Raw genomic sequence first — 19,614 nt, 5'->3', positions numbered from 1 at the left:
AGTCTTCTGCTCCTCTTTGTAGATACCAAGACTCGAGGCAACGACGATCCCTGTGATCATCCATCCACGTTGGGATTAAACCTCATCTTCCTGAGTTCAAGTTGTTCGCCCCGGTTGCAGCCTCTGGAATAGCACTAATGTATTCTCCCCTTTCCCTCTCCACATGACTGCACCATAGTCTCCTCCTCACTTGATTCATTGAAGCAGGCCTTCAGATGCTCCAGTAATGGGAGTCATTTTGGTCCCTCTGCAGATCACTGTTTATCTATTGCCGTGCATTGAAAGTGCAAAGCCAGTTGGCAGGAGAGAGGCGAGGCCGGGGTCACAAGGATGCTGAGTTACTGGCTGTCAGAAATAGCTGGTGGAGACTGAAATAAAGCAATGCCATTGAAGGTCATAGTCACTGGTGGGAGGAGAAAGGCATTAATTGGGTGGATTATTCATGGGGTCATCATGACCAAAGGACCAGCAGTTGGCAATGGAAATGGGAACTATGGAAACTCCTGTCTTGGTGGAAGAGTTCTGGGATAAGGAGCCAAATTGTAGTTTGTGACCATGATGGGGAAGGGCTGAGGGACCTGGGGGGTTCAGTGTGGAGAAGAGAAGGCTCAGGGGGGACCTGATGGCTCCCTACAACTGCCTGAGAGGAGGATGGAGCCAGGAGGGGCTGGGCTCTGCTCCCAAGGAACAAGGGATGGGACAAGAGGAACCGGCCTCAAGCTGCACCAGGGCAGTTTTAGATGGAGCTGAGGAGCAATTCCTGCCCCAGAGGGTGCTCAGGCATTGGAACAGGCTGCCCAGGGCAGGGCTGCAGGCACCGTCCCTGCAAGTGGAGACGAGGCCTCAGTGCCATGGGGCAGTGGTGGGGAACAGTTGGACTGGATGAGCTGAAAGGGCTTTTCCAACCTGGTCGGTTCCATGATTCTATGATGGAGAAGTTGAAGCTATTGAAAGGCAGCGTTTGATGCTCATGGAAACCCCATGGAGCCCCAGGAGGTGCAGCCCAGGGAGCTCCCCGTTGTAAAGCCCATCTTGGGGCTGAACTCAGCAAAGCTCCTTACATGCAATAGCTGGGAGGTTCTTAGCAGGGGTGGAGGTCCCAGAGGGCACCTGAGATCCTCTGGGTGCTCAAGCAGACAGGTCCTTGCCTGAGCTTTTGCACCCCTCTTGGCAGCCAGCTCAGAAGCTGCACATCCCTTCTGTTAATGCTTGTATTTCAGTCCCCATTTGAGCTCCATCAGCATCTTCTCACAGCTATTACACCTTGTAATACCATCTTCCTCACAGCTTAAAGGCTCCCTAAGAGACTTCTCCTCCCTTTTCTTCCTCTGCTACCATGGACCAGCTAAGGGTAGGAAAATCAGTTAGGAAGCTGGGCAGGTATGAACCATAGAATAAATTAGGATGGGAAAGCCCTTTAAGCTCATCCAGTCCAACCATTCCCAGCACTGCCAAGGCCACCACTGCCCCATGGCACTGAGGCCTCATCTCCACTTGCAGGGCCAGTGCCTGCAGCCCTGCCCTGGGCAGCCTGTTCCAATGCCTGAGCACCCTCTGGGGCAGGAATTGGTCCTCAGCTCCATCTAACCCTGCCCTGGTGCAGCTTGAGGCCGGTTCCTCTTGTCCCATCCCTTGTTCCTTGGGAGCAGAGCCCAGCCCCTCCTGGCTCCATCCTCCTCTCAGGCAGTTGGAGGCAGCCATCAGGTCCCCCCTGAGCCTTCTCTCTCCATCTGAACCCCCCAGGTCCCTCAGCCCTTCCCCATAAGACTTACTCAGTCCCTTGGAGCCAACAGATCCACACCTTTTAGCTTATTCTGTGACCTCCCACAGGAGATCAGCATGATGATGGCAGCCAGGTCTTTAATGACGGCAGTGCCTGGCCAGAAGGGAGATCTTTCCATCCAAAGATCCATCTCATCATAGGCAGCCCCATTCCCCCCCTGTTTCTGCATATAATGCAAGGTGGAAACCATAAGCCCTGATTCAAACCTGCTCCACCCAGCATCCGGCTGGCAAACAGCTCCTGCTAGCTGATAACTGCTGGGAAATCCACGGCATTAAATCCTCCACTCTGAATGCCTGTATCAGCACTTCCTGCTGCACAGCCACAGAGCAGGCAGCTCTTTAAGGGGCTATGAAGCAAGATGAAAGTCAAACAGCAAGAAGCTGGCTTGAAGAGCAATGGGAACCTGACATAGGGGGTTATACCGGAGGAGGGAGTTGATGTAGCTGTGATTTGGGAGAGGTGTCCCACACTGATGCTAAGGCATTGGCCTTTTTCTGCAGCCAGCAAGGTAAATGGGCAGAGGGAAGGTTGTCCATCATTATATCTATAGAAGACAACTCAGGTACCACAAACCGAGCTCTGGGCTTACTCTAAGGGCTTTCCTACCCCACATCCATCCATCTCCTGCGTGAGCACTGCTTGTGAATAGGTGACTTCAGAGGAAGATGCTGATGGTGTTGCAAAGCCTGGCCTAGGGATGCGCTGCAAGGTTAAACTCAAAGGTGCCAGCCCAGCCCTGCAGCACTTGGTGTTATCTGCATGTAAGGAGATGAGGCTGGGGCAAGAGTGCTGGGTTTGCAGCCTGGCTGGGCAGAATGGGGAGATAGCAGCTAAAGGGCAGCTGGGAGGATGCAGCTGTGAGCGGTGTTCAGCCTGGAGAAGAGAAGGGGAGACCTGAGAGCAGCTCCAGTGCCTAAAGGGGCTGCAGGAAAGCTGGAGAGGGGCTTGGGACAAGGGCCTGTAGGGCCAGGCCAAGGGGAATGGCTTGAACCTGCCCGAGGGGAGACTGAGCTGAGCTCTTAGGCAGAAGCTCTTCCCTGTGAGGGTGCTGAGGCGCTGGCACAGGGTGCCCAGAGAAGCTGTGGCTGCCCCATCCCTGGCAGTGCTCAAGGCCAGGTTGGATCAAGCTGTTCTAATGGAAGGTGATGACAACTCCTGGGACCATGCTCCTTCAGCCCTTCCTCAGTTGAAACCTTTCCTGACGCCCAGTGCAGGACCAGGTGGGGATGGTTCAGCAATGACCTATGGGTGCTGCCCTCTGCCACAGCCCTGACACAGACCAAGGCACTGGCCATGAGCTCCCACCTTGGCAGTGTTTCTCATGGCACAAGCAGCACGGGAGCTCTTGGAAGTCAACCCCATCCCCTGGGCACAAACCCACCAGGTCTTTGGTCATGGTTTGGCCATCACCAAGCAGCTGGAGGGGACCAGGGCTCAGCTGCTTGGCAGGGATGCAGCTCCGTTTGGGAGCAGGCAGCATTGCAGGGGTTCAGTCAATGACCTTGGGTTTTCCATAGGGTTTTCCAAGGTGGTTTGGAGAACAAGCTGATGGCCAGCTCCCTGGAGCAAAGAGGAAGGGAAGGAGCAAATGGCACTGCTGTCCTCTCAGCTGCTCTGTATTTATGGCAGGTCAGAAGCTGCCCTAACAAATGCTGACTGCAGACAGTGCTGCCAAGACCTTTTAAGGCATATTCCTGCTGATTCTGTTCTTCACCCCAGAGAGACAATAAAGATACACCCTTGGGTTGGTTTTGTTCCCTTTCTGTCACCATCTCTGCCTTCTGCTCCCAGCAGAGAGACATCTGAAGGTCCCATTTCCAGCAGCTCCCAAATGCATAGAGAGAGCTGCACAAAGCAGAGCTGCACATCAAGGCTCTTGCATACAGCTCCTGCTGATAAGCACCTTGTGATGTTAGGGCAAATGCTGATCTGGTGTAGCTGAGACTGAGCCTTGCTTGATAACAGCTTCCTTCTTCTTCAAGTCACGCTCACTGTGGAAACTGGTGGCTTCTTTCTGAAGGACTCGGGCAGGATTTGCTTTTCCTGAGCAGATCTTTGAACCCCAGCCTGGTTTGGGTTGGAAGGGACCTGAAAGCTCATCCAGCTCCAACCCCTGCCACAGGCAGGGACCCCTTCCACTGGAGCAGCTTGCTCCAAGCCCCTGTGTCCAACCTGGCCTTGAACACTGCCAGGGATGGGGCAGCCACAGCTTCTCTGGGCACCCTGTGCCAGCGCCTCAGCACCCTCACAGGGAAGAGCTTCTTCCTAAGAGCTCAGCTCAGTCTCCCCTCGGGCAGGTTCAAGCCATTCCCCTTGGCCTGGCCCTACAGGCCCTTGTCCCAAGTCCGTTTGGATGCAGCGTACCCTGTGATGCTCTGGAATACAGTGCTATGCTTCCTGGGAAGGCTTCTCTACCAACCCCAGTACTATGATACGCCCAAGGCCCACCTAAGCTTAAGCAAACCCTGCTGAGTAAGCTGTGTGTTTGAAAACCTCATTTCCTTGGCTCTCCACACAGCATAACTGCATCCATCAGTGAAGTGAATGAATCACGGTACCACTCTGAGCAGACCCTGCTGCTGCCAAGAAGCTGTAGCCTCATTAAATCCATATCAGCTCTCCCTTTGCTCACCCTGGGGTGCGTGCACAAGCTCAGAGTTCAGGCTTTGTTGTGTGTTTTAGGTTCTTTCTTGTCCTAAAGGAGTCAGCGTTGTGCAGTCCATGGGAAGAGCAATGGGGCAGGACCCAGGAGCCCTTTGATCCTGCAATAAAGGGAAATGTTAATCCATCTTTGGGGGTAAAATATATCCAGCTTAGAGTTAATGCTTTCTGGTTTGGATGCAGGAGGGAGAGCAGTTAACTCCAGTTCTGACTCTTGGGTTGCAATGAGGCCTGATCCCAGTAACAAAGCGCTGCCAGCCTTGGCTGGGATGGGGAGAGGAGATCGAGGGAAAGGAGAGGTATTGCAAGGCATGGCAGGGCTGATTCCCTGCTTGGCTCTGTTCCCTCTGAATCAGCAATTAATACCCCAGGCTGGCAATAGGAGACAGCAGCCAGGTAGGTGATGATATGGACTTCCTTATGATCCAAGGTGCTCTTAGTTCCTTAATAACTCGAGTAATCTCGCTCATTGCCAGTTGTGAAGAAGGGGCTGTGTGAATTAGTGAGCAAGTGCATTGGGGGAAGCGTTTGGTAAGGAAAAGCCAAGACAAAACGATGAGCTTTGCCTTAAATTCTCAGCAGAGCCTCTTCTGTCATAGATGCCCCATAGATGCCAGGTTGGACACAGGGGCTTGGAGCAAACTGCTCTAGTGGAAGGGGTCCCTGCCCGTGGCAGGGGTTGGAGCTGGGTGAGCTTTAAGGTCCCTTCCAACCCAAACCAGTCTGGGATTCAGTGAGTGTTTGCAGCCTAAATCCAGCCTTGGGACTTGCCATGGTGCTCAGGTGGTCTGGGCTGTGGACGGAGGTATTTGCTGCTGTGTGGGGCCAGTGGGATGTGCTTGGGATGCTTGATCTGGGTGCTGCACCCTTTGGGAGACTTCGGTCTTGCTCCATGGGTTCCCAGCAGGATGGCACTGTCTGATACGGGTTTTAAAGGGGGAAAAGGGAGAAAAAACATACTCAGCAGTGGTCATATAGCACAAAAAGACCATGTGTGAGGCTGGGAACTCACACTGCCCAAGGATATAAATCCATGCCCAAACATCCAGATTGTTTCCTCTCTGCACATGGTATTTTAATAAGTCTAATTATATAAACAGGCAATGCAATGCCTTTTTGTTGCTGTATGTCTTTGCCAAACAGAGGGCACTGATGCCAAAAAAAGAGAGGAAAAAAGGATTTCCAAATTGAAAGATGGGGAAGTGTTTATCATCCAGTTCAATGGTGTTAAAATAATGCAGTTCAGTGACATCAATAGTTCAGGGGGAAAGAGAAGGATGCAAATCCCCTTCCCACACAGCTTCTTACAAGGAGAAAACCCAAAGAGGGGACAAGGCTTGTATCTAATCAAGGGAAAACATCTCATCTCAGTCTCCCCTCGGGCAGGTTCAAGCCATTCCCCTTGGCCTGTCCCTACAGGCCCTTGTCCCAAGCCCCTCTCCAGCTTTCCTGCAGCCCCTTTAGGCACTGGAGCTGCTCTAAGGTCTCCCCTTCAGGAGCCTTCTCTTCTCCAGGCTGCCCCAGCCCAGCTCTCAGCCTGGCTCCAGAGCAGAGCTGCTCCAGCCCTCGCAGCAGCTCCATGGCCTCCTCTGGCCTCACTCCAACAGCTCCACGTCCCTCTTGTGCTGCTGCCCCAGAGCTGGATCAGGGCTGCAGGGGGGGTCTCCCCATAGCACAGTAGAGGGGCAGGATCCCCTCCCTGAGCTGCTGCTCTTTAGACATTGAGCTCCCCTAAAGCCTGATCAATGCCGAGATCTCAGCGTGTGCTCAGGCTGGGGCTGTTGCTGTGATGGTTGTGCAACCCTGACATGGGGCTGCTGGTCCAGGAAGGGATCTGCTGGGGTGTAACATGGATCACGGTATGGGGAAAACGTCTTTTACTTCATCCTGAACACAAGCACCATGTGATGGGAGCATACTGACAGACCAACCTAGTATCAAATGTCCTGGGTGTTACTGAAGAGCCACAACTGCTCTGGAGGGGCTTGCATGAGCGCATCGGCTGCAAAGCAGATGGATAGTGAACTGTCAAATTTAGGGGGATGTGGCAGAGAGATCTTCAGCAGAAACAAGCCCATATTGTGTCCAATTGCTGCTAGCAGCAAGGAAACACAGCTGGAGTTTGTTTGCCTTTCAGATAACCCGTATAAAATGTCCCTTCTGCAACAGGTCTGCTCTGATGCTGTTGTTTGCAGGTTCATTGCTGGTTTCCATCTTGTCACTTAATCTTGTTCTTCTTCCAGCTGAGGCGGGATGTTGAAAACAAGAAGATTAAAGGAAAAACACCAAAGAAGTAGAAGGGGAAAAAAGGGAAAAACCAGGAAGTCTTTTGGAAGACTTCAAAGGAGCAAAATCCTGTTAAGCAGTGACTCACTGGCCAGGTTTGCCTGGGTACAGAGTGGATTTGGCTGTCCTCTTCATCACTTCTCTTACCTGAGAAGTTGGACTTGTCCCCAGGCTCCTACAACGCTGCAGTATTTCAACAGCTTTACTCCGTTCTGCTGTTCAGCAGTGAGTCAACACAGCCGCTATGAGGAAAAAAGCAGTGCTAAGGTTAAGCATCCATGTAAATCACTGCAGCTCTATCAATATCAGGGGGTTGACATCAGTTTACATCAGCAGAGTAACTCAATTAATTCAGTCTCTGTGGGGTCATGTTAGCTGCTGTTCATCAGCATCCACCTACCTGAGCTCAGTGATGAGAAACCAGAGTCAGAGGCCTCCATGTCTCAAGGTGTCACTGGGTGCTGTGCTGTGGGTGCAAGGTCCACAGGAGCCACACACATCAAGCTCTGGTTACTCCCTTTCTATGTGCTTATCAGTGCCATTAATTACTGCTAATTTCATTAAGGCAGGGAATGCCTCTTGCATGCTAATGACCAAGTCAGTCTCAGTGAAGGAGACTCATGAGGTTGAATGTTTTTCAGGAGCTATTTGGGTTGCTGGAGCAGCTGGAAAGTGTCATGCACTGAGCCCCTTGGGTTTTGGATGTGAGCAAGGTGAGGTACCAGCCTGGGGCTGTCTCACCTTGGTGAGGACTTTAGGAGCCAGAATGCTGAATTAACCACATTGACTGCAAAATAGGTCTGAAAAGTAAATCCATGCAGTTTCTGCTCATAGGGTGGGATGTTTTATCCATCACACATCGTGCTCCAAATATCATTAGTTCCATGCTGGTATAAGGTGAATGAGGACATCACCCCGGGTCTGTTCATGCTCAGGGCACAGGGTTCCTCCTTGAGGTCCAGGTCTCACCACATTATCCCCTCTTGGCTGAGGCTGAATCCAGACATTTGTCCTTGTCCTGCTTCTGATGATGCTCCCTCAATGCCAGCACAGCCGTGGTGGAGTTGTCTGTCTGTCCTGTCCCCATTGAGGACCCATAAGAGGAACTCTGCTGAACCCCAGTCTGGTGCTGGACCTACACCTCAGTGCAACCCAAGCTTATCTTGTCTAAGGTGTTGGAGAAGGAGCTGTTGGGGAGGCAGATGGCCCTCAAGATGTTCTCTGAGGACACAGAGCTGCTTGAGCACAGATCCCACCTCCAGCCAGTTCGACTCTTGTTTTCCATAAGGCCAAGAGACAACAGCAGCATGTTCAACAGAAGCATGTTGAGTGCTTGGTCCCTCTGGGTACAGAGCTGCTTGAGCACAGATCCCACCTCCAGCCAGTTCGACTCTTGTTTTCCATAAGGCCAAGAGACAACAGCAGCATGTTCAACAGAAGCATGTTGAGTGCTTGGTCCCTCTGGGTAAGAGCCAAGCCAAGATCACTTGGGCTTCTTGAAGTACATCTCCTTACTCAATGCAACCTCCAAAAGCAGCAGTAGTCAGGGCAGTTTCAGAGGTACTGTGAGCCTACCTGAGGCTCTAGGCACCTTCTCTGCTTGCTAACAGGAGATGAAGGCCATTCAAGGCTAGGTTGGATGATGCTTGGAGCAAGCTGCTCTAGTGGAAAGCGGCCCTGCCCATGGGAGGGGATTGGAACTGGATGAGCTTTAATGTTCCTTCCAACCCAAACCATTGCGTGATTCACAGCCATAAAGGAGTCACACACTGACCCACAGAGACAGATCCATCACAGCTCCATTGCCTCCATTATCCCCTCCATATCCATGCATGCAGCACCAGAAGTCCAGGCTGGATCACTAATTCCTCTGCCACAGTGGCAGCAACTGCTTCTATTGTGGGTGCAACACTGAGCACACAGAGGTCCCCGGTTAGAGCCACTGGGATTGAAGCGTTGCAGATGTACAAGCTTCAATGTTGGCCTTTGACCAGGCTGAATAAAGCAAAATGAAGGGGGGGGACACACTATGGAGGGGAATGGGAAATTAGGAGAGCTGTGAGCAAATCTGCAGTCTTGCAAAGGAATTGTCAGGCTCCAAATTGAATTTTCTGGTTGGCAGGAGGTGTTTGACACAGCCACAATGTTTTCATCCCCAGGGAAATTCCCAAGTATTACTCAGATCCAGGTTAGCCGCAGGCTCCAAATGGAAAGCTGGATTTCACCCAGCCCAGCGTTCAGGGAATGCTGCTCTGTGGAGTCTGGACGTGCCTCTGTGTGCAGCATCACCAAGCAAGAACCGAGGGGAGGTTGCACTGGTTCTCCCAGTGCATTTGGGTTGTAACAACCCCATGCAACGCTCCAGGCTTGGGGAAGTGGCTGGAAACTGCTCATGGAAAAGGACCTGGGCAGCCTTGAGCAGCTTGTGCCCAGGCAGCCAGGAGGCCCCCAGCATCCTGGCCTGGATCAGCACCAGTGCGGCAGCAGGGCCAGGACAGGGATTGTGCCCCTGCACTGGGCACTGGTGAGGCCGCACCTCGGATCCTGTGCTCAGCTCTGGGCCCCTCACTGCAAGAGAGACATTGAGGGGCTGGAGCGGGGCCAGAGAAGGGAATGGAGCTGGTGCAGGGCCTGGAGCCCAAGTGTGATGGGGAAGGGCTGAGGGACCTGGGGGGTTCAGATGGAGAAGGCTCAGGGGGGACCTGATGGCTGCCTCCAACTGCCTGACAGGAGGATGGAGCCAGGAGGGGCTGGGCTCTGCTCCCAAGGAACAAGGGATGGGACAAGAGGAACCAGCCTCAAGCTGCACCAGGGCAGGTTTAGATGGAGCTGAGGACCAATTCCTGCCCCAGAGGGTGCTCAGGCATTGGAACAGGCTGCCCAGGGCAGGGCTGCAGGCACCGGCCCTGCAAGGGTTCACACCCCGTGGAGACGAGGCCTCAGTGCCATGGGGCAGTGGTGGCCTTGGCAGTGCTGGGAATGGTTGGACTGGATGAGCTTAAAGGGCTTTTCCAACCTGCTTGATTCCATGATTCTATCCCATTCACACCACTGGCTATAGCAGGTTTATGCCCTGTGGTCACTGAATATTTAGCTCAAGGCTGTCCCTGCAGAGACACAGATGGAGAAAATGGGGTCTCTGAGGAGCTGGGATTGCGGCCAGAAGTGGGGGAAATACCTGGGGGTCACCAGAGGAGCCTGGCTGCTGGGATGTGATGGAGCTTGCTGAGTCAGTGCCTTCTGGTCCATGGTTTCTGCCCGGAGAGGCTCTGCCCTGCAGCGATTATCCTCCTCTCGCTGAAAGAAACAGGAAAAGGATGAGGCAAAGGATGTGCAATCTGCATGCTCCAAGGTGATGGCACGTTCTGATTGCTGCCTTTTCCTCTCACATCCACGTCACGCACCTGAATTCCCTTTAACACTGGGTTTTACGTTTGGAGATGAGAAGATCCTGCACTATTCGCACCCCCAAGCAAGGTCCAGGGCTCAAAGGGCTCCAGCACAAGGCACCAAAGATGAGGGGAGTCCAGAGGCTTCAGAAGGAACATAATCACATCCTTCTCCATTTAAAACCTGTGTTTGCTGGCTGTAGGCAATATGACCAAGTTTTGTGCTGCTACCACACAGGCTCACACTGTTGTAGCTGCATACAAGCAGCTTCCCCATCAATGCAGGTCATACAAATCCTGCTGTTCTATAGACATACAACCACCCATCCACTGAAGAGCATCACACACTGGCCAGCCCTGGGCAACCCCAAAGCCAAGAAACACCTGGGAACAGCTGTATTTAAATCAAAACTCTTTAATAAAGACACAAATGAGTGCTCGACTGCAGCAGGAATAACAAAGGAAAGACTGGAACTATTCCAAAGCTACTGTGCTTTGCAAAACAAGATATGCTGATACACATAAGGCTAATGTTAGTCACCAGCTGGTTTGGTACGAAAAGCCAGTTTAGTATATGAAAATGGTCAATACACATTGCTCAACAGAGCTGTTTTCAGTCAACGGCTGTTCATCTGTCACAGTGTCCTCATCCATCTGCAACGACATACTGAACTTGAGGAAAACCCCACGTTAGCATAGTGTCAATGTTAGGAAGTTTGGTCATGTTAACACGGGGTGTTTCATGTCTGTTACAGGTGGACAGATGCTATTTGCTAAGACAGTAAACATCATCAGTGCACTCAGCTGAGTTCAACAGTCAACATCAAACAATGTCAACTTAGAAGAGAAAACTCAGATCCTGTTCAGTCTAAGGAGAAACTCGCTGCTTATGCTGCCTGAAACTCTCTCTTCCAAAATCCAGGGATATACCACAGTGACTGACCAAGGCTTCAATTTAGACAACATGTTGGTACATGATGTTCTATGAGCCCAAAGAAGTGGTAAATGCCCCATCCCTTGCAGTGTTCAAGGCCAGGTTGGACAGAGCCTTGGGTGCCATGGTTTAGTGTGAGGTGTCCCTGCCTATGGCAGGGGGTTGGAACTGGATGATCTTAAGGTCCTTTCCAACCCTAACCATTCTAGGATTCTATGCGTGAAAGCCCATTTCTATTCCACATTAGTTTTGGGGAAACAGAGCGTTCCATAGCGTTAGGGAAAGAAGGATGTATGAGTCTGTGCTTGCAGCTATTCCTGTGGACAGATGATCAAGAGACCTTTTACCTTTGCATTTTAATGTCTCAACAATCTGCTCTAACCATCAGGCAGATACAACTGGTGTGAAGCATGCACAAAAAACACTTGCAGGCACTGGTTTAGGGTCTCGCATTAGCTGCATTCTGAGCTTGGTTCCTCTTAAATCTGCAGTTCCTTGCCTCATCAAATCTAAACACGTTCAACAAGTAAAAAGGGAGAGTTCTGAAGTAAAGGGAGAGGTTGAGGCATCAACCCTGCCCTCAGAATGGTACATACGAATCCCCATGTGCCCAGTCCTGTTTGGAGTTCCAGTCATGGGGCTCTGCACACAGTGCTTGCTGCGCTCTCACACTGCCCATCATTGAACTGAATAAACAGCTGTGGGGCTAAATCCCTCAGCCAGCTTTCAAACCTGAAAGGAAGCAACAGCATCAGGGATGTGGGGTAGTGAGGCTCAAGGCTGAGCCAAGCAGAGGCAGCCACATATGGCTCTGGAAAGTGACTAACAGGAGTACTGTGACTTCAATGGGAGAACTTTAACCAAACCCAAACTGACCCCCACCTATCTAGGACCTTGTCTTAGGGACCCCAACAGAAAACACAGCCTCATTGCTCAAAAAGAGACCTGTAACAGAGAGATGAGGCACGTGGCAGCTATGAGCGAGCAGCTGAACAAAGAAACCCAAACCCAGTCGTAACAGTTAGGCAGTATATTCTCTGTAGTTATGTTATGGACACTCAAAACTGACAGAGGACATTCCAGATGGATAAGAAATGCATTCATGCATGAAACAATCCAGGTCACCTTCCATCCTCATAAAACAGCAGCTAAGTAACCTGCAATGAACCGAATGTAATAGAGAGCACATCACTTCTAGGGTGAAGAGTGCATGGAAAGTTAAATGTATAAAAACCAAATCATTCAGGCTTGTTACACAAGCATCTAAAGCGCAGGAACCAAGAGGGTGGTTGACTTAATACAAGGGATTCTGTGCTTAATCTCTTTGCTATTCTCTTCCCATGTAAGATTTCTTAATCTCCTGGCTTTTCGCTTGTCCTGGGAAATAAGGACTCCATCACTTATTCCTCTCCCTACTAAATCACACAGTTCGACAGCACTTGGCAGTTAAAGCCTCCCACCACCTGCTTACAAAGTGCAGATGTGGTTTCTTTAAAGCAAACCTTTTACCTCACTATACTAACTTAAATTATGGGGTGCACATTCCATATGCAAACTGGTGTGTTCTGGATTAGGAGGTGTGCTGAAGAACACAGCAGTGCTGCTTCGTTACAGCTCATCTTCCACTAGAGAAGTGGTGGATTGAATTGATGTAGTGCCTGCTATCAAATGCCAAAAACACAGCCACAAACAGGTTTAAAAGAAGCAGTAATACTGGAATACCTGAAGGCAGATGTAACAAGGTAGCTGTGACTGTGAGGAGCACTAGTGGTATGAGAAGGGCTAAGGGAGACCTTCTAACAGTCTTCCAATACCTAAAGGGGCTGCAGGAAAGCTGGAGAGGGGCTTGGGACAAGGGCCTGTAGGGACAGGCCAAGGGGAATGGCTTGAACCTGCCCGAGGGGAGACTGAGCTGAGCTCTTAGGCAGAAGCTCTTCCCTGTGAGGGTGCTGAGGCGCTGGCACAGGGTGCCCAGAGAAGCTGTGGCTGCCCCATCCCTGGCAGTGTTCAAGGCCAGGTTGGACACAGGGGCTTGGAGCAAGCTGCTCCAGTGGAAGGGGTCCCTGCCCGTGGCAGGGGATGGAACTGGATGAGCTTTAAGGTCCCTTCCAACCCAAACCAGGCTGGGATATCTGGGAGGATTTCCTGTTGCTGAGAGTCTCACAGGGAAGAGCTGGCTGAAGAACTCATCCAGTTGTTTAAAACCAGATGTTGAAAGCAAATGTACAACAGCCAAAAGAATCGGCTACATTTTAAATCATACAATTTTGCTTCAGCAAAACAAGACAGGCCCAGGAATAAGCACAGTACAATATCAGATTAAGAGAATTATAACTAATAAACCAGTATTTTCCATCTCATCCCTCCCAAATTCATGTAAACCAAGTGATACTGTTTGCATCTTAACTTTAAATGTAACTGAACTGCCCAGAAGGTTTCACTTCACACATCTGAATTAAAGTCCTCCTACTCATGTGTCTTTCTAAAGCTGCCAGACTTCTCCACATAGATGAACCACAGACTGAGCACAACCTGAGAGTGGCAGACACTGAACAAGCTGATTATGGAGAGTGAACAGTCAGCCACAGATCAGTATAATACTGTTGCATGGTCTAAGTGAGGCTGCTCTAACGTCAGCACATTCGGGCAGATAGAATTAAGGGCACAGGTATAGTACAACACAAGACAGAGGTAGATTGGCAAGTGATCGACTGCATGTCCCAATTCTCACTCTGGGGTGCTCTTCTGGACCCTAGTGGGTAGCACATCTTCCCTGTGCTAGAGGGAAAAGCATTACAGTGAAGTCCAGAGATGAAAATGAAGTCCAGAGATAACTAATACTGCAAGCCAACAACGCTGCATCCAAACACAGATGAGATTCCTCCTGATGGCACATTTCTGTTTACCATGTCTTATCTTCTGTTATGGATAATGCATGTCTTGAGCTGTATCCAGAAAAACCTAGATTCCCAGCATAGGGTATGGTGTTGATCTGTACTGGGAGAGTATTTTTGAGGTTCTCCTCTTATTTCCATGGAAGAATGATTCAACTCATGGTCTGCAGAACTGCTTGCTGCTGACCTGTGCCACACTGATGGTCGTAAAGAGGCAGATGTCCTGCTTCTTCATAGATGTTAAAGAATAAAAGAATTCATTGTTATCAAGTCTGTCCAACACATCCCATAGGACTGATATTAAACAACACACGCTACTTCTCTAATTCCCCTTTAAGTAGCTGTTGTCTGAATCCTACTTGAAAAATGGGATTAAAGATATAAGATGTAGTGCAAGAAAAGTTTGGGATGTGCTGCTCTAAGGTTTGTAGGGAAAGAAATCAACATGTCATACAAGTGATATAAATATAAAGCAATTTAACAGACATTTAACACATTACAGGAATAAGGATGTCTTTCCAGGCACAAGAAAAGGCAGTCTAAATCTCAGGGACACCCAGTTAAAACTAGCTTGGCATCTTCAGTATCACTCCCAAGATCAGTAAGGCAGTCAAACCAAAGCACCCATCACTTTAGGTTATTTATAGGATAAAGGATAACACATAGAAATTACATTCTTCAGGGTCTAACATAACCTGTAACAAAGGCTGCTGGAAGGGTGGTAGAGGTGTGCATGGTTTTGGTTGTTCAGAATGAAGAAAGAAGCCAATCTGCATAATAATTCCTTTTAAAGATAAAAACATCAGTGACAATACTTGAATGAAAAGCTAACAGCAGCATGAAATTCAAACAAGAGCTTTTCCACCTTTGTTTCTTAAACCCTGACAATTCAACTCAACAGGATCTGGGAAAAAATATACTTCCTAGTTGCAAATGTGTACGAAAATCAATAAGCCTTTTTAATATAAACCATTATAGAGATGCTTTATCAATAATAAAGTGGCTTTTCAGCATGATCTGGTTCCTCATTTACAAGGAAACCAACCAGAGCCCCCACATCCTCCAGTAACAAAACTAAGGCCACTAAAATAAAGGGTTTGTTCATATTCTTAAGGATAATCCCATCCTTAGTAGATGTCACAAGTGACTGTTGATGTGTCTTGTTGCAATGTCCCTGTTATGGGACTCTTCCCCTAACTTAGGAAAACATGTAAACTAAATAGAGACTAAATAAGACAATCAGATGCAGTGTGCAGAAGCATGCTTGAGAGCCTGGAGAGGAATAGGCAGGCACTTCTTTTTAAGCTACATTTTTAGAACAGTTCTCAAATCTCTTTACAAAATATATAAATAAAGACACTTGATCCAAGGCAGCATTTTCCGACCTCTTTCTGTCTGAAGATCACACACAGATGCTGACCTTGGCTATGGAACTGGAACCTACAGACAACAAATCTGTTCTAACGTTATCCTTCAGGAGTCTTTGTAGTGTTTTCTAGGTTGAAATGTGCTGCTCTCAGCACGTGCTTGAAGCTCACTGAAGTCACTCAAGGTTATGTTATCTTTTTCTAGACCCGAGTTTGGGTCTGTTTGATCCCAAGAGCCCAGGGTCAGTCATGTAAGAAAAGCAGTGATTTATTTTGAGATCCACATCAGTGGCAGCGCTACTGATGGGCACAGAAGATGCAGCTGAGCTGCAAACAGGAGACAAAGACATTAAAGGAGGAGACTTTAATGGAGGAGACCATTTCAATCAGCACTGATTGTACAACAGCCATGACTTTTGTGACCTGGGAGACGGCTGTAGCTATAATCCCATGCTTTGCTGCTTTGGGCATGTTTAAAATCAATACCAAGTGGGGTTTCTGATGAGTCTGAGGATTTCCCTTTTATTCCTTCATGGCAAGAAGGATAAATCCCTCAGAGCATCAAAAGCAGACAGCAACAGCATAGCATTGCAGCTAACAGGCTCAGAGATAGACTCTGGGATAGTCGTCCCGAGATCTGAAGTCAAACCCACAGCTTCCAATATGAGGTATAATATTTTGAAGAAGTGTGTTAGTTCAATGTTTTCTTATGCTTTCTTACTAATTTTCATCATCTGGGTAGATAAAATGGCACAAACCAGAGAGTTTGTCCCCTCCATTAATTCCCCAAAGCTTGGTCTCCAAAAGGTGGTCAACTTTCCACAGGGAAACCATGTGATGGACAGATGAAGAGGAAGCAAAGTGCTGCCAATTTAAGACATCCACCTTGTTCTTTACTCTTTCTTCAATATGGCTGGGTAAGAAGATGCTTCTGAAAAGTCAGACCAGTATTTAAGACTTGTCAAATAGGGGGAAGAGATGAATTCAAAGCACACATTGAAGGTGTTTGTCAATCTGGGGTATGAATGGGACGTGAGGAGTAAAAAGTAATGGTAGAAAAGGCATGGAAGTAATACTTATAAAACATAACAAAAGTGTTTCTTGTGTTAATACAGTCACCCTGCAGTCTCCTGGTGGATCACTGGTCAAACAAATGAGGAACTTAGTTTCCACACACAAACAAGAACCTTTATAATGCTTCACCATCATAAGCGTCTTCTGCTGGTCACTTTGGAACATCTTCCATGATGTATTCAGTTGGACTAAAGGGAAAATGGAAGCTTGGTACAAAAGGAACTAAATGGCACAGTTATCCCAACCACTTTGCTTCAAATATAAATGGCAAAGGAGGCTGTGGAAAAGCAGGATAGAATAAAGCCCTAAATCAATCATTACATACTTCATTAGTTGTATAAAAGTGCAAGATTAAAGTAGTTCAGGTTAAGCATTCAGTTCACTATAGGCCACACAACTGCTCAGCTTGGCCATCAATGGCCTGCCTTTGTCATTCAGTTACTAGTATTAGTTTCAACCACAGAAAGAACAACTGAATGAAAAACATCTGCAATTCCACTTCAAAAATGGTTAGTTTTCTGTGACCAGCACGAAATATTAGCTCAGTATCATCAGCTATACAATATATACATAAAAATATTTGTGTCTTAATCTTTGTTTTAACAACTCAGAATAAAGCTGTACTAAACATTATTTCCCTAGTGTGCCAACTCTGCTCTGTGCTGGCCTGGGAACACAGAGAAGTCCTTTTGTAGCAATGGTGCTTGAATTGATCCATAAGTTTGACACTTCAGCCACAGGAACTGTTGAATCTCTTTATTCAGCCAGGCTAGGTGATGGCAGGTGACTGCTTGGGTCTCAGTCAAAGCTTCTTGGGTGGTTCCACAAGAAGAATGGGCCAGATTCCGAAGACAAACTGTTAAAGAGAAAAAGAGGAAGAAGGGGAAAGATTTCCTGGAATATTATGTCTCTTGTAACAAAAAACCAAACACTATTAACCATCATTTCAACTGCATTACTTAGGTTGTAAGTAGACATCAAACAATCAGTGAGTCTCAGCAAAAGTTCAAAAGCATAAGGTATCCAAATGGTGGAGTGGCATTAATGGACACAAAACAGTGCTTGCTTACCTTCACCTTTGGCCTGTGTTTCAGGAAAAGTGTCCTTGTGTATAAACTGAGGAAAAGGAGAAAAGTGTGCTTAAAATTTCATGTATAAGACAGTAGATAGAATAATAATAATGTACTAATCCCAGTCTTATTTTCCAGCTAGAAAAGTATTGCTTCTGTGATCGCAAGCCTACCCACTCTGCCTAGATATACACAAAATAGGAGCCACTGACTACAGTAATTCCCTCTGTGCTAGACTATGGTTAGCAAACTAATCTACCCTGTGGCCTATGTGGGGGAGAGAAGCCCAACGAAGTAAATTCTCCCTCCACTAGGGAACACACTAAACAGGGACTAGAGACTGTCATTTTGGAAGGATGAAATTAAATCAGTGTAGCACAAAATATAGCAGATATTAAGGAGGGGGAAGCAGCACAGCTCGATTCTGTGTCTCAGTTCTGTTCTCATACCTCCTGTCCCCTCAGGAGATCATTCCCTACACATGACCTCACTTTTTAAAGTGGTCATTGGTGATGACCAGTTGGTCACTCACCCTGAAGAAGAAAAGGCTCCAGAGAGACCTTAGAGCAGCTCCAGTCCCTAAAGGGGCTGCAGGAAAGCTGGAGAGGGGCTTGGGACAAGGGCCTGTAGGGCCAGGCCAAGGGGAATGGCTTGAACCTGCCCGAGGGGAGACTGAGCTGAGCTCTTAGGCAGAAGCTCTTCCCTGTGAGGGTGCTGAGGCACTGGCACAGGGTGCCCAGAGAAGCTGCGGCTGCCCCATCCCTGGCAGTGCTCAAGGCCAGGTTGGACACAGGGGCTTGCAGTGGAAGGGGCCCCTGCTCATGGCAGGGGTTGGAGCTGGAGGAGCTTTGAGGTCCCTTCCAGCCCAAACCACTGTGATTCTATGATACTTCAGAAAACTTAATTACATATCAGTTTTTCTACCTCTAACATAGTATTCCCCTTTTTTATCAGAGGTTAAAATAGGTACTAAAGAGAAAATGCACGGAAAATAAGCACCACTCCCACAGCTGCTCTGACAGCTTTTTTTGTATATACATATGTATATATGCACACATGTACACATGCATCTATAAATATGTACATGTATATATATTTATACATCTGTTTGTGTGTGTGTATATATAAAATATGTCAAAGTACGTGGAGAACATCTGCTCCATTTGGCTGCCAGGCTGTCTGTTGCCACAAACAGCTTGAGATAAGCTTTTGAAGAAAATTCATTACAGAAAGCAAGCTGATGCAGAGTTTGGATAGCATGGGCGATGTTTTCCCACCATGCTGCACAGAGAAGGTAATATTGTTTGCATCCTCTGGCCCTTGGGGAGCATGCAGGAGCCTGATTTCTCTGTCCTACCCCAATGAAAGACATGCTCTCCCTGCAGTGGTTTCCTAAGTATTTTCTCAGCCACACAGTGGCATCACAGCAGGGACACCTTCCACTAGAGCAGGTGGCTCCAAGCCCCTGTGTCCAACATGGCCAGGAATGGGGCAGCCTCACAGGGAAGAGCTTCTGCCTAAGAGCTCATCTCAGTCTCCCCTCGGGCAGGTTCAAGCCATTCCCCTTGGCCTGTCCCTACAGGCCCTTGTCCCAAGCCCCTCTCCAGCTTTCCTGCAGCCCCTTTAGGCACTGGAGCTGCTCTAAGGTCTCCCCTTCAGGAGCCTTCTCTTCTCCAGGCTGACCCAGCCCAGCTCTCTCAGCCTGGCTCCAGAGCAGAGCTACTCCAGCCCTCATACATAGATAAAATATATCCATTACAATGTGCAGGCATATGAAATGTACCTGTTCTGAAGTACATAGAATATATCTGTTAAACAAATACTCTCTTAGTTATGGGTAAGCGATAGAACTAAGCTATTTCATGATATGATGAGCAAACTACAGAAATCCTTCAGATTCTACCTTAAATTCTACTTTTGCTCCTGGTTCCACTAGATGGTGGTAGAGAGCAAAAAGACAAAGGTCTGGCTGCAGACTTGCTTACACTCTTTTAAAGCCTCCTCCTAAAACTAATACCTTGCTCTTCTGGGAATGGCTCTGCTCCAACCAGTTCAACTGTCACCCTCCTGTTCTATAGCATGATGTCTGGGTAGGTTTCAGAAGCAACAATGCCTATCAAAAAGATTAGTTATGCCTCTATAATTAAACATGT

At 48.4% G+C, this 19,614-nt stretch overlaps 1 protein-coding gene across 1 annotated transcript in view; it reads right to left on the bottom strand.

Annotated features, from left to right (window-relative positions):
- Nucleotides 1-13,294: 13,294 nt before the first annotated feature.
- The window catches only part of ACER3 (alkaline ceramidase 3), a 61,056-nt gene continuing 54,736 nt past the window's right edge, over nucleotides 13,295-19,614 (bottom strand). The window contains exons 10-11 of the mRNA XM_061351426.1: nucleotides 17,462-17,507; nucleotides 13,295-17,247 (exon numbers count right to left, since the gene is read on the bottom strand). Coding sequence (XP_061207410.1) covers nucleotides 17,194-17,247; nucleotides 17,462-17,507 — 100 coding nt within the window. The 3' untranslated portion in view covers nucleotides 13,295-17,193. The remainder of the gene's footprint in view (nucleotides 17,248-17,461; nucleotides 17,508-19,614) is intronic.

The sequence above is a fragment of the Neopsephotus bourkii genome, unplaced genomic scaffold (genome assembly GCF_033783945.1).
Source record: "Neopsephotus bourkii isolate Nb327-2 ecotype Australia unplaced genomic scaffold, CSIRO-AGI_Nbou_v1 NB_580, whole genome shotgun sequence".
Taxonomy (NCBI): Eukaryota; Metazoa; Chordata; class Aves; order Psittaciformes; family Psittacidae; genus Neopsephotus; species Neopsephotus bourkii.
Note: the sequence above shows the minus strand (reverse complement) of the source record. Positions and strands in the feature narration are given on the sequence as shown.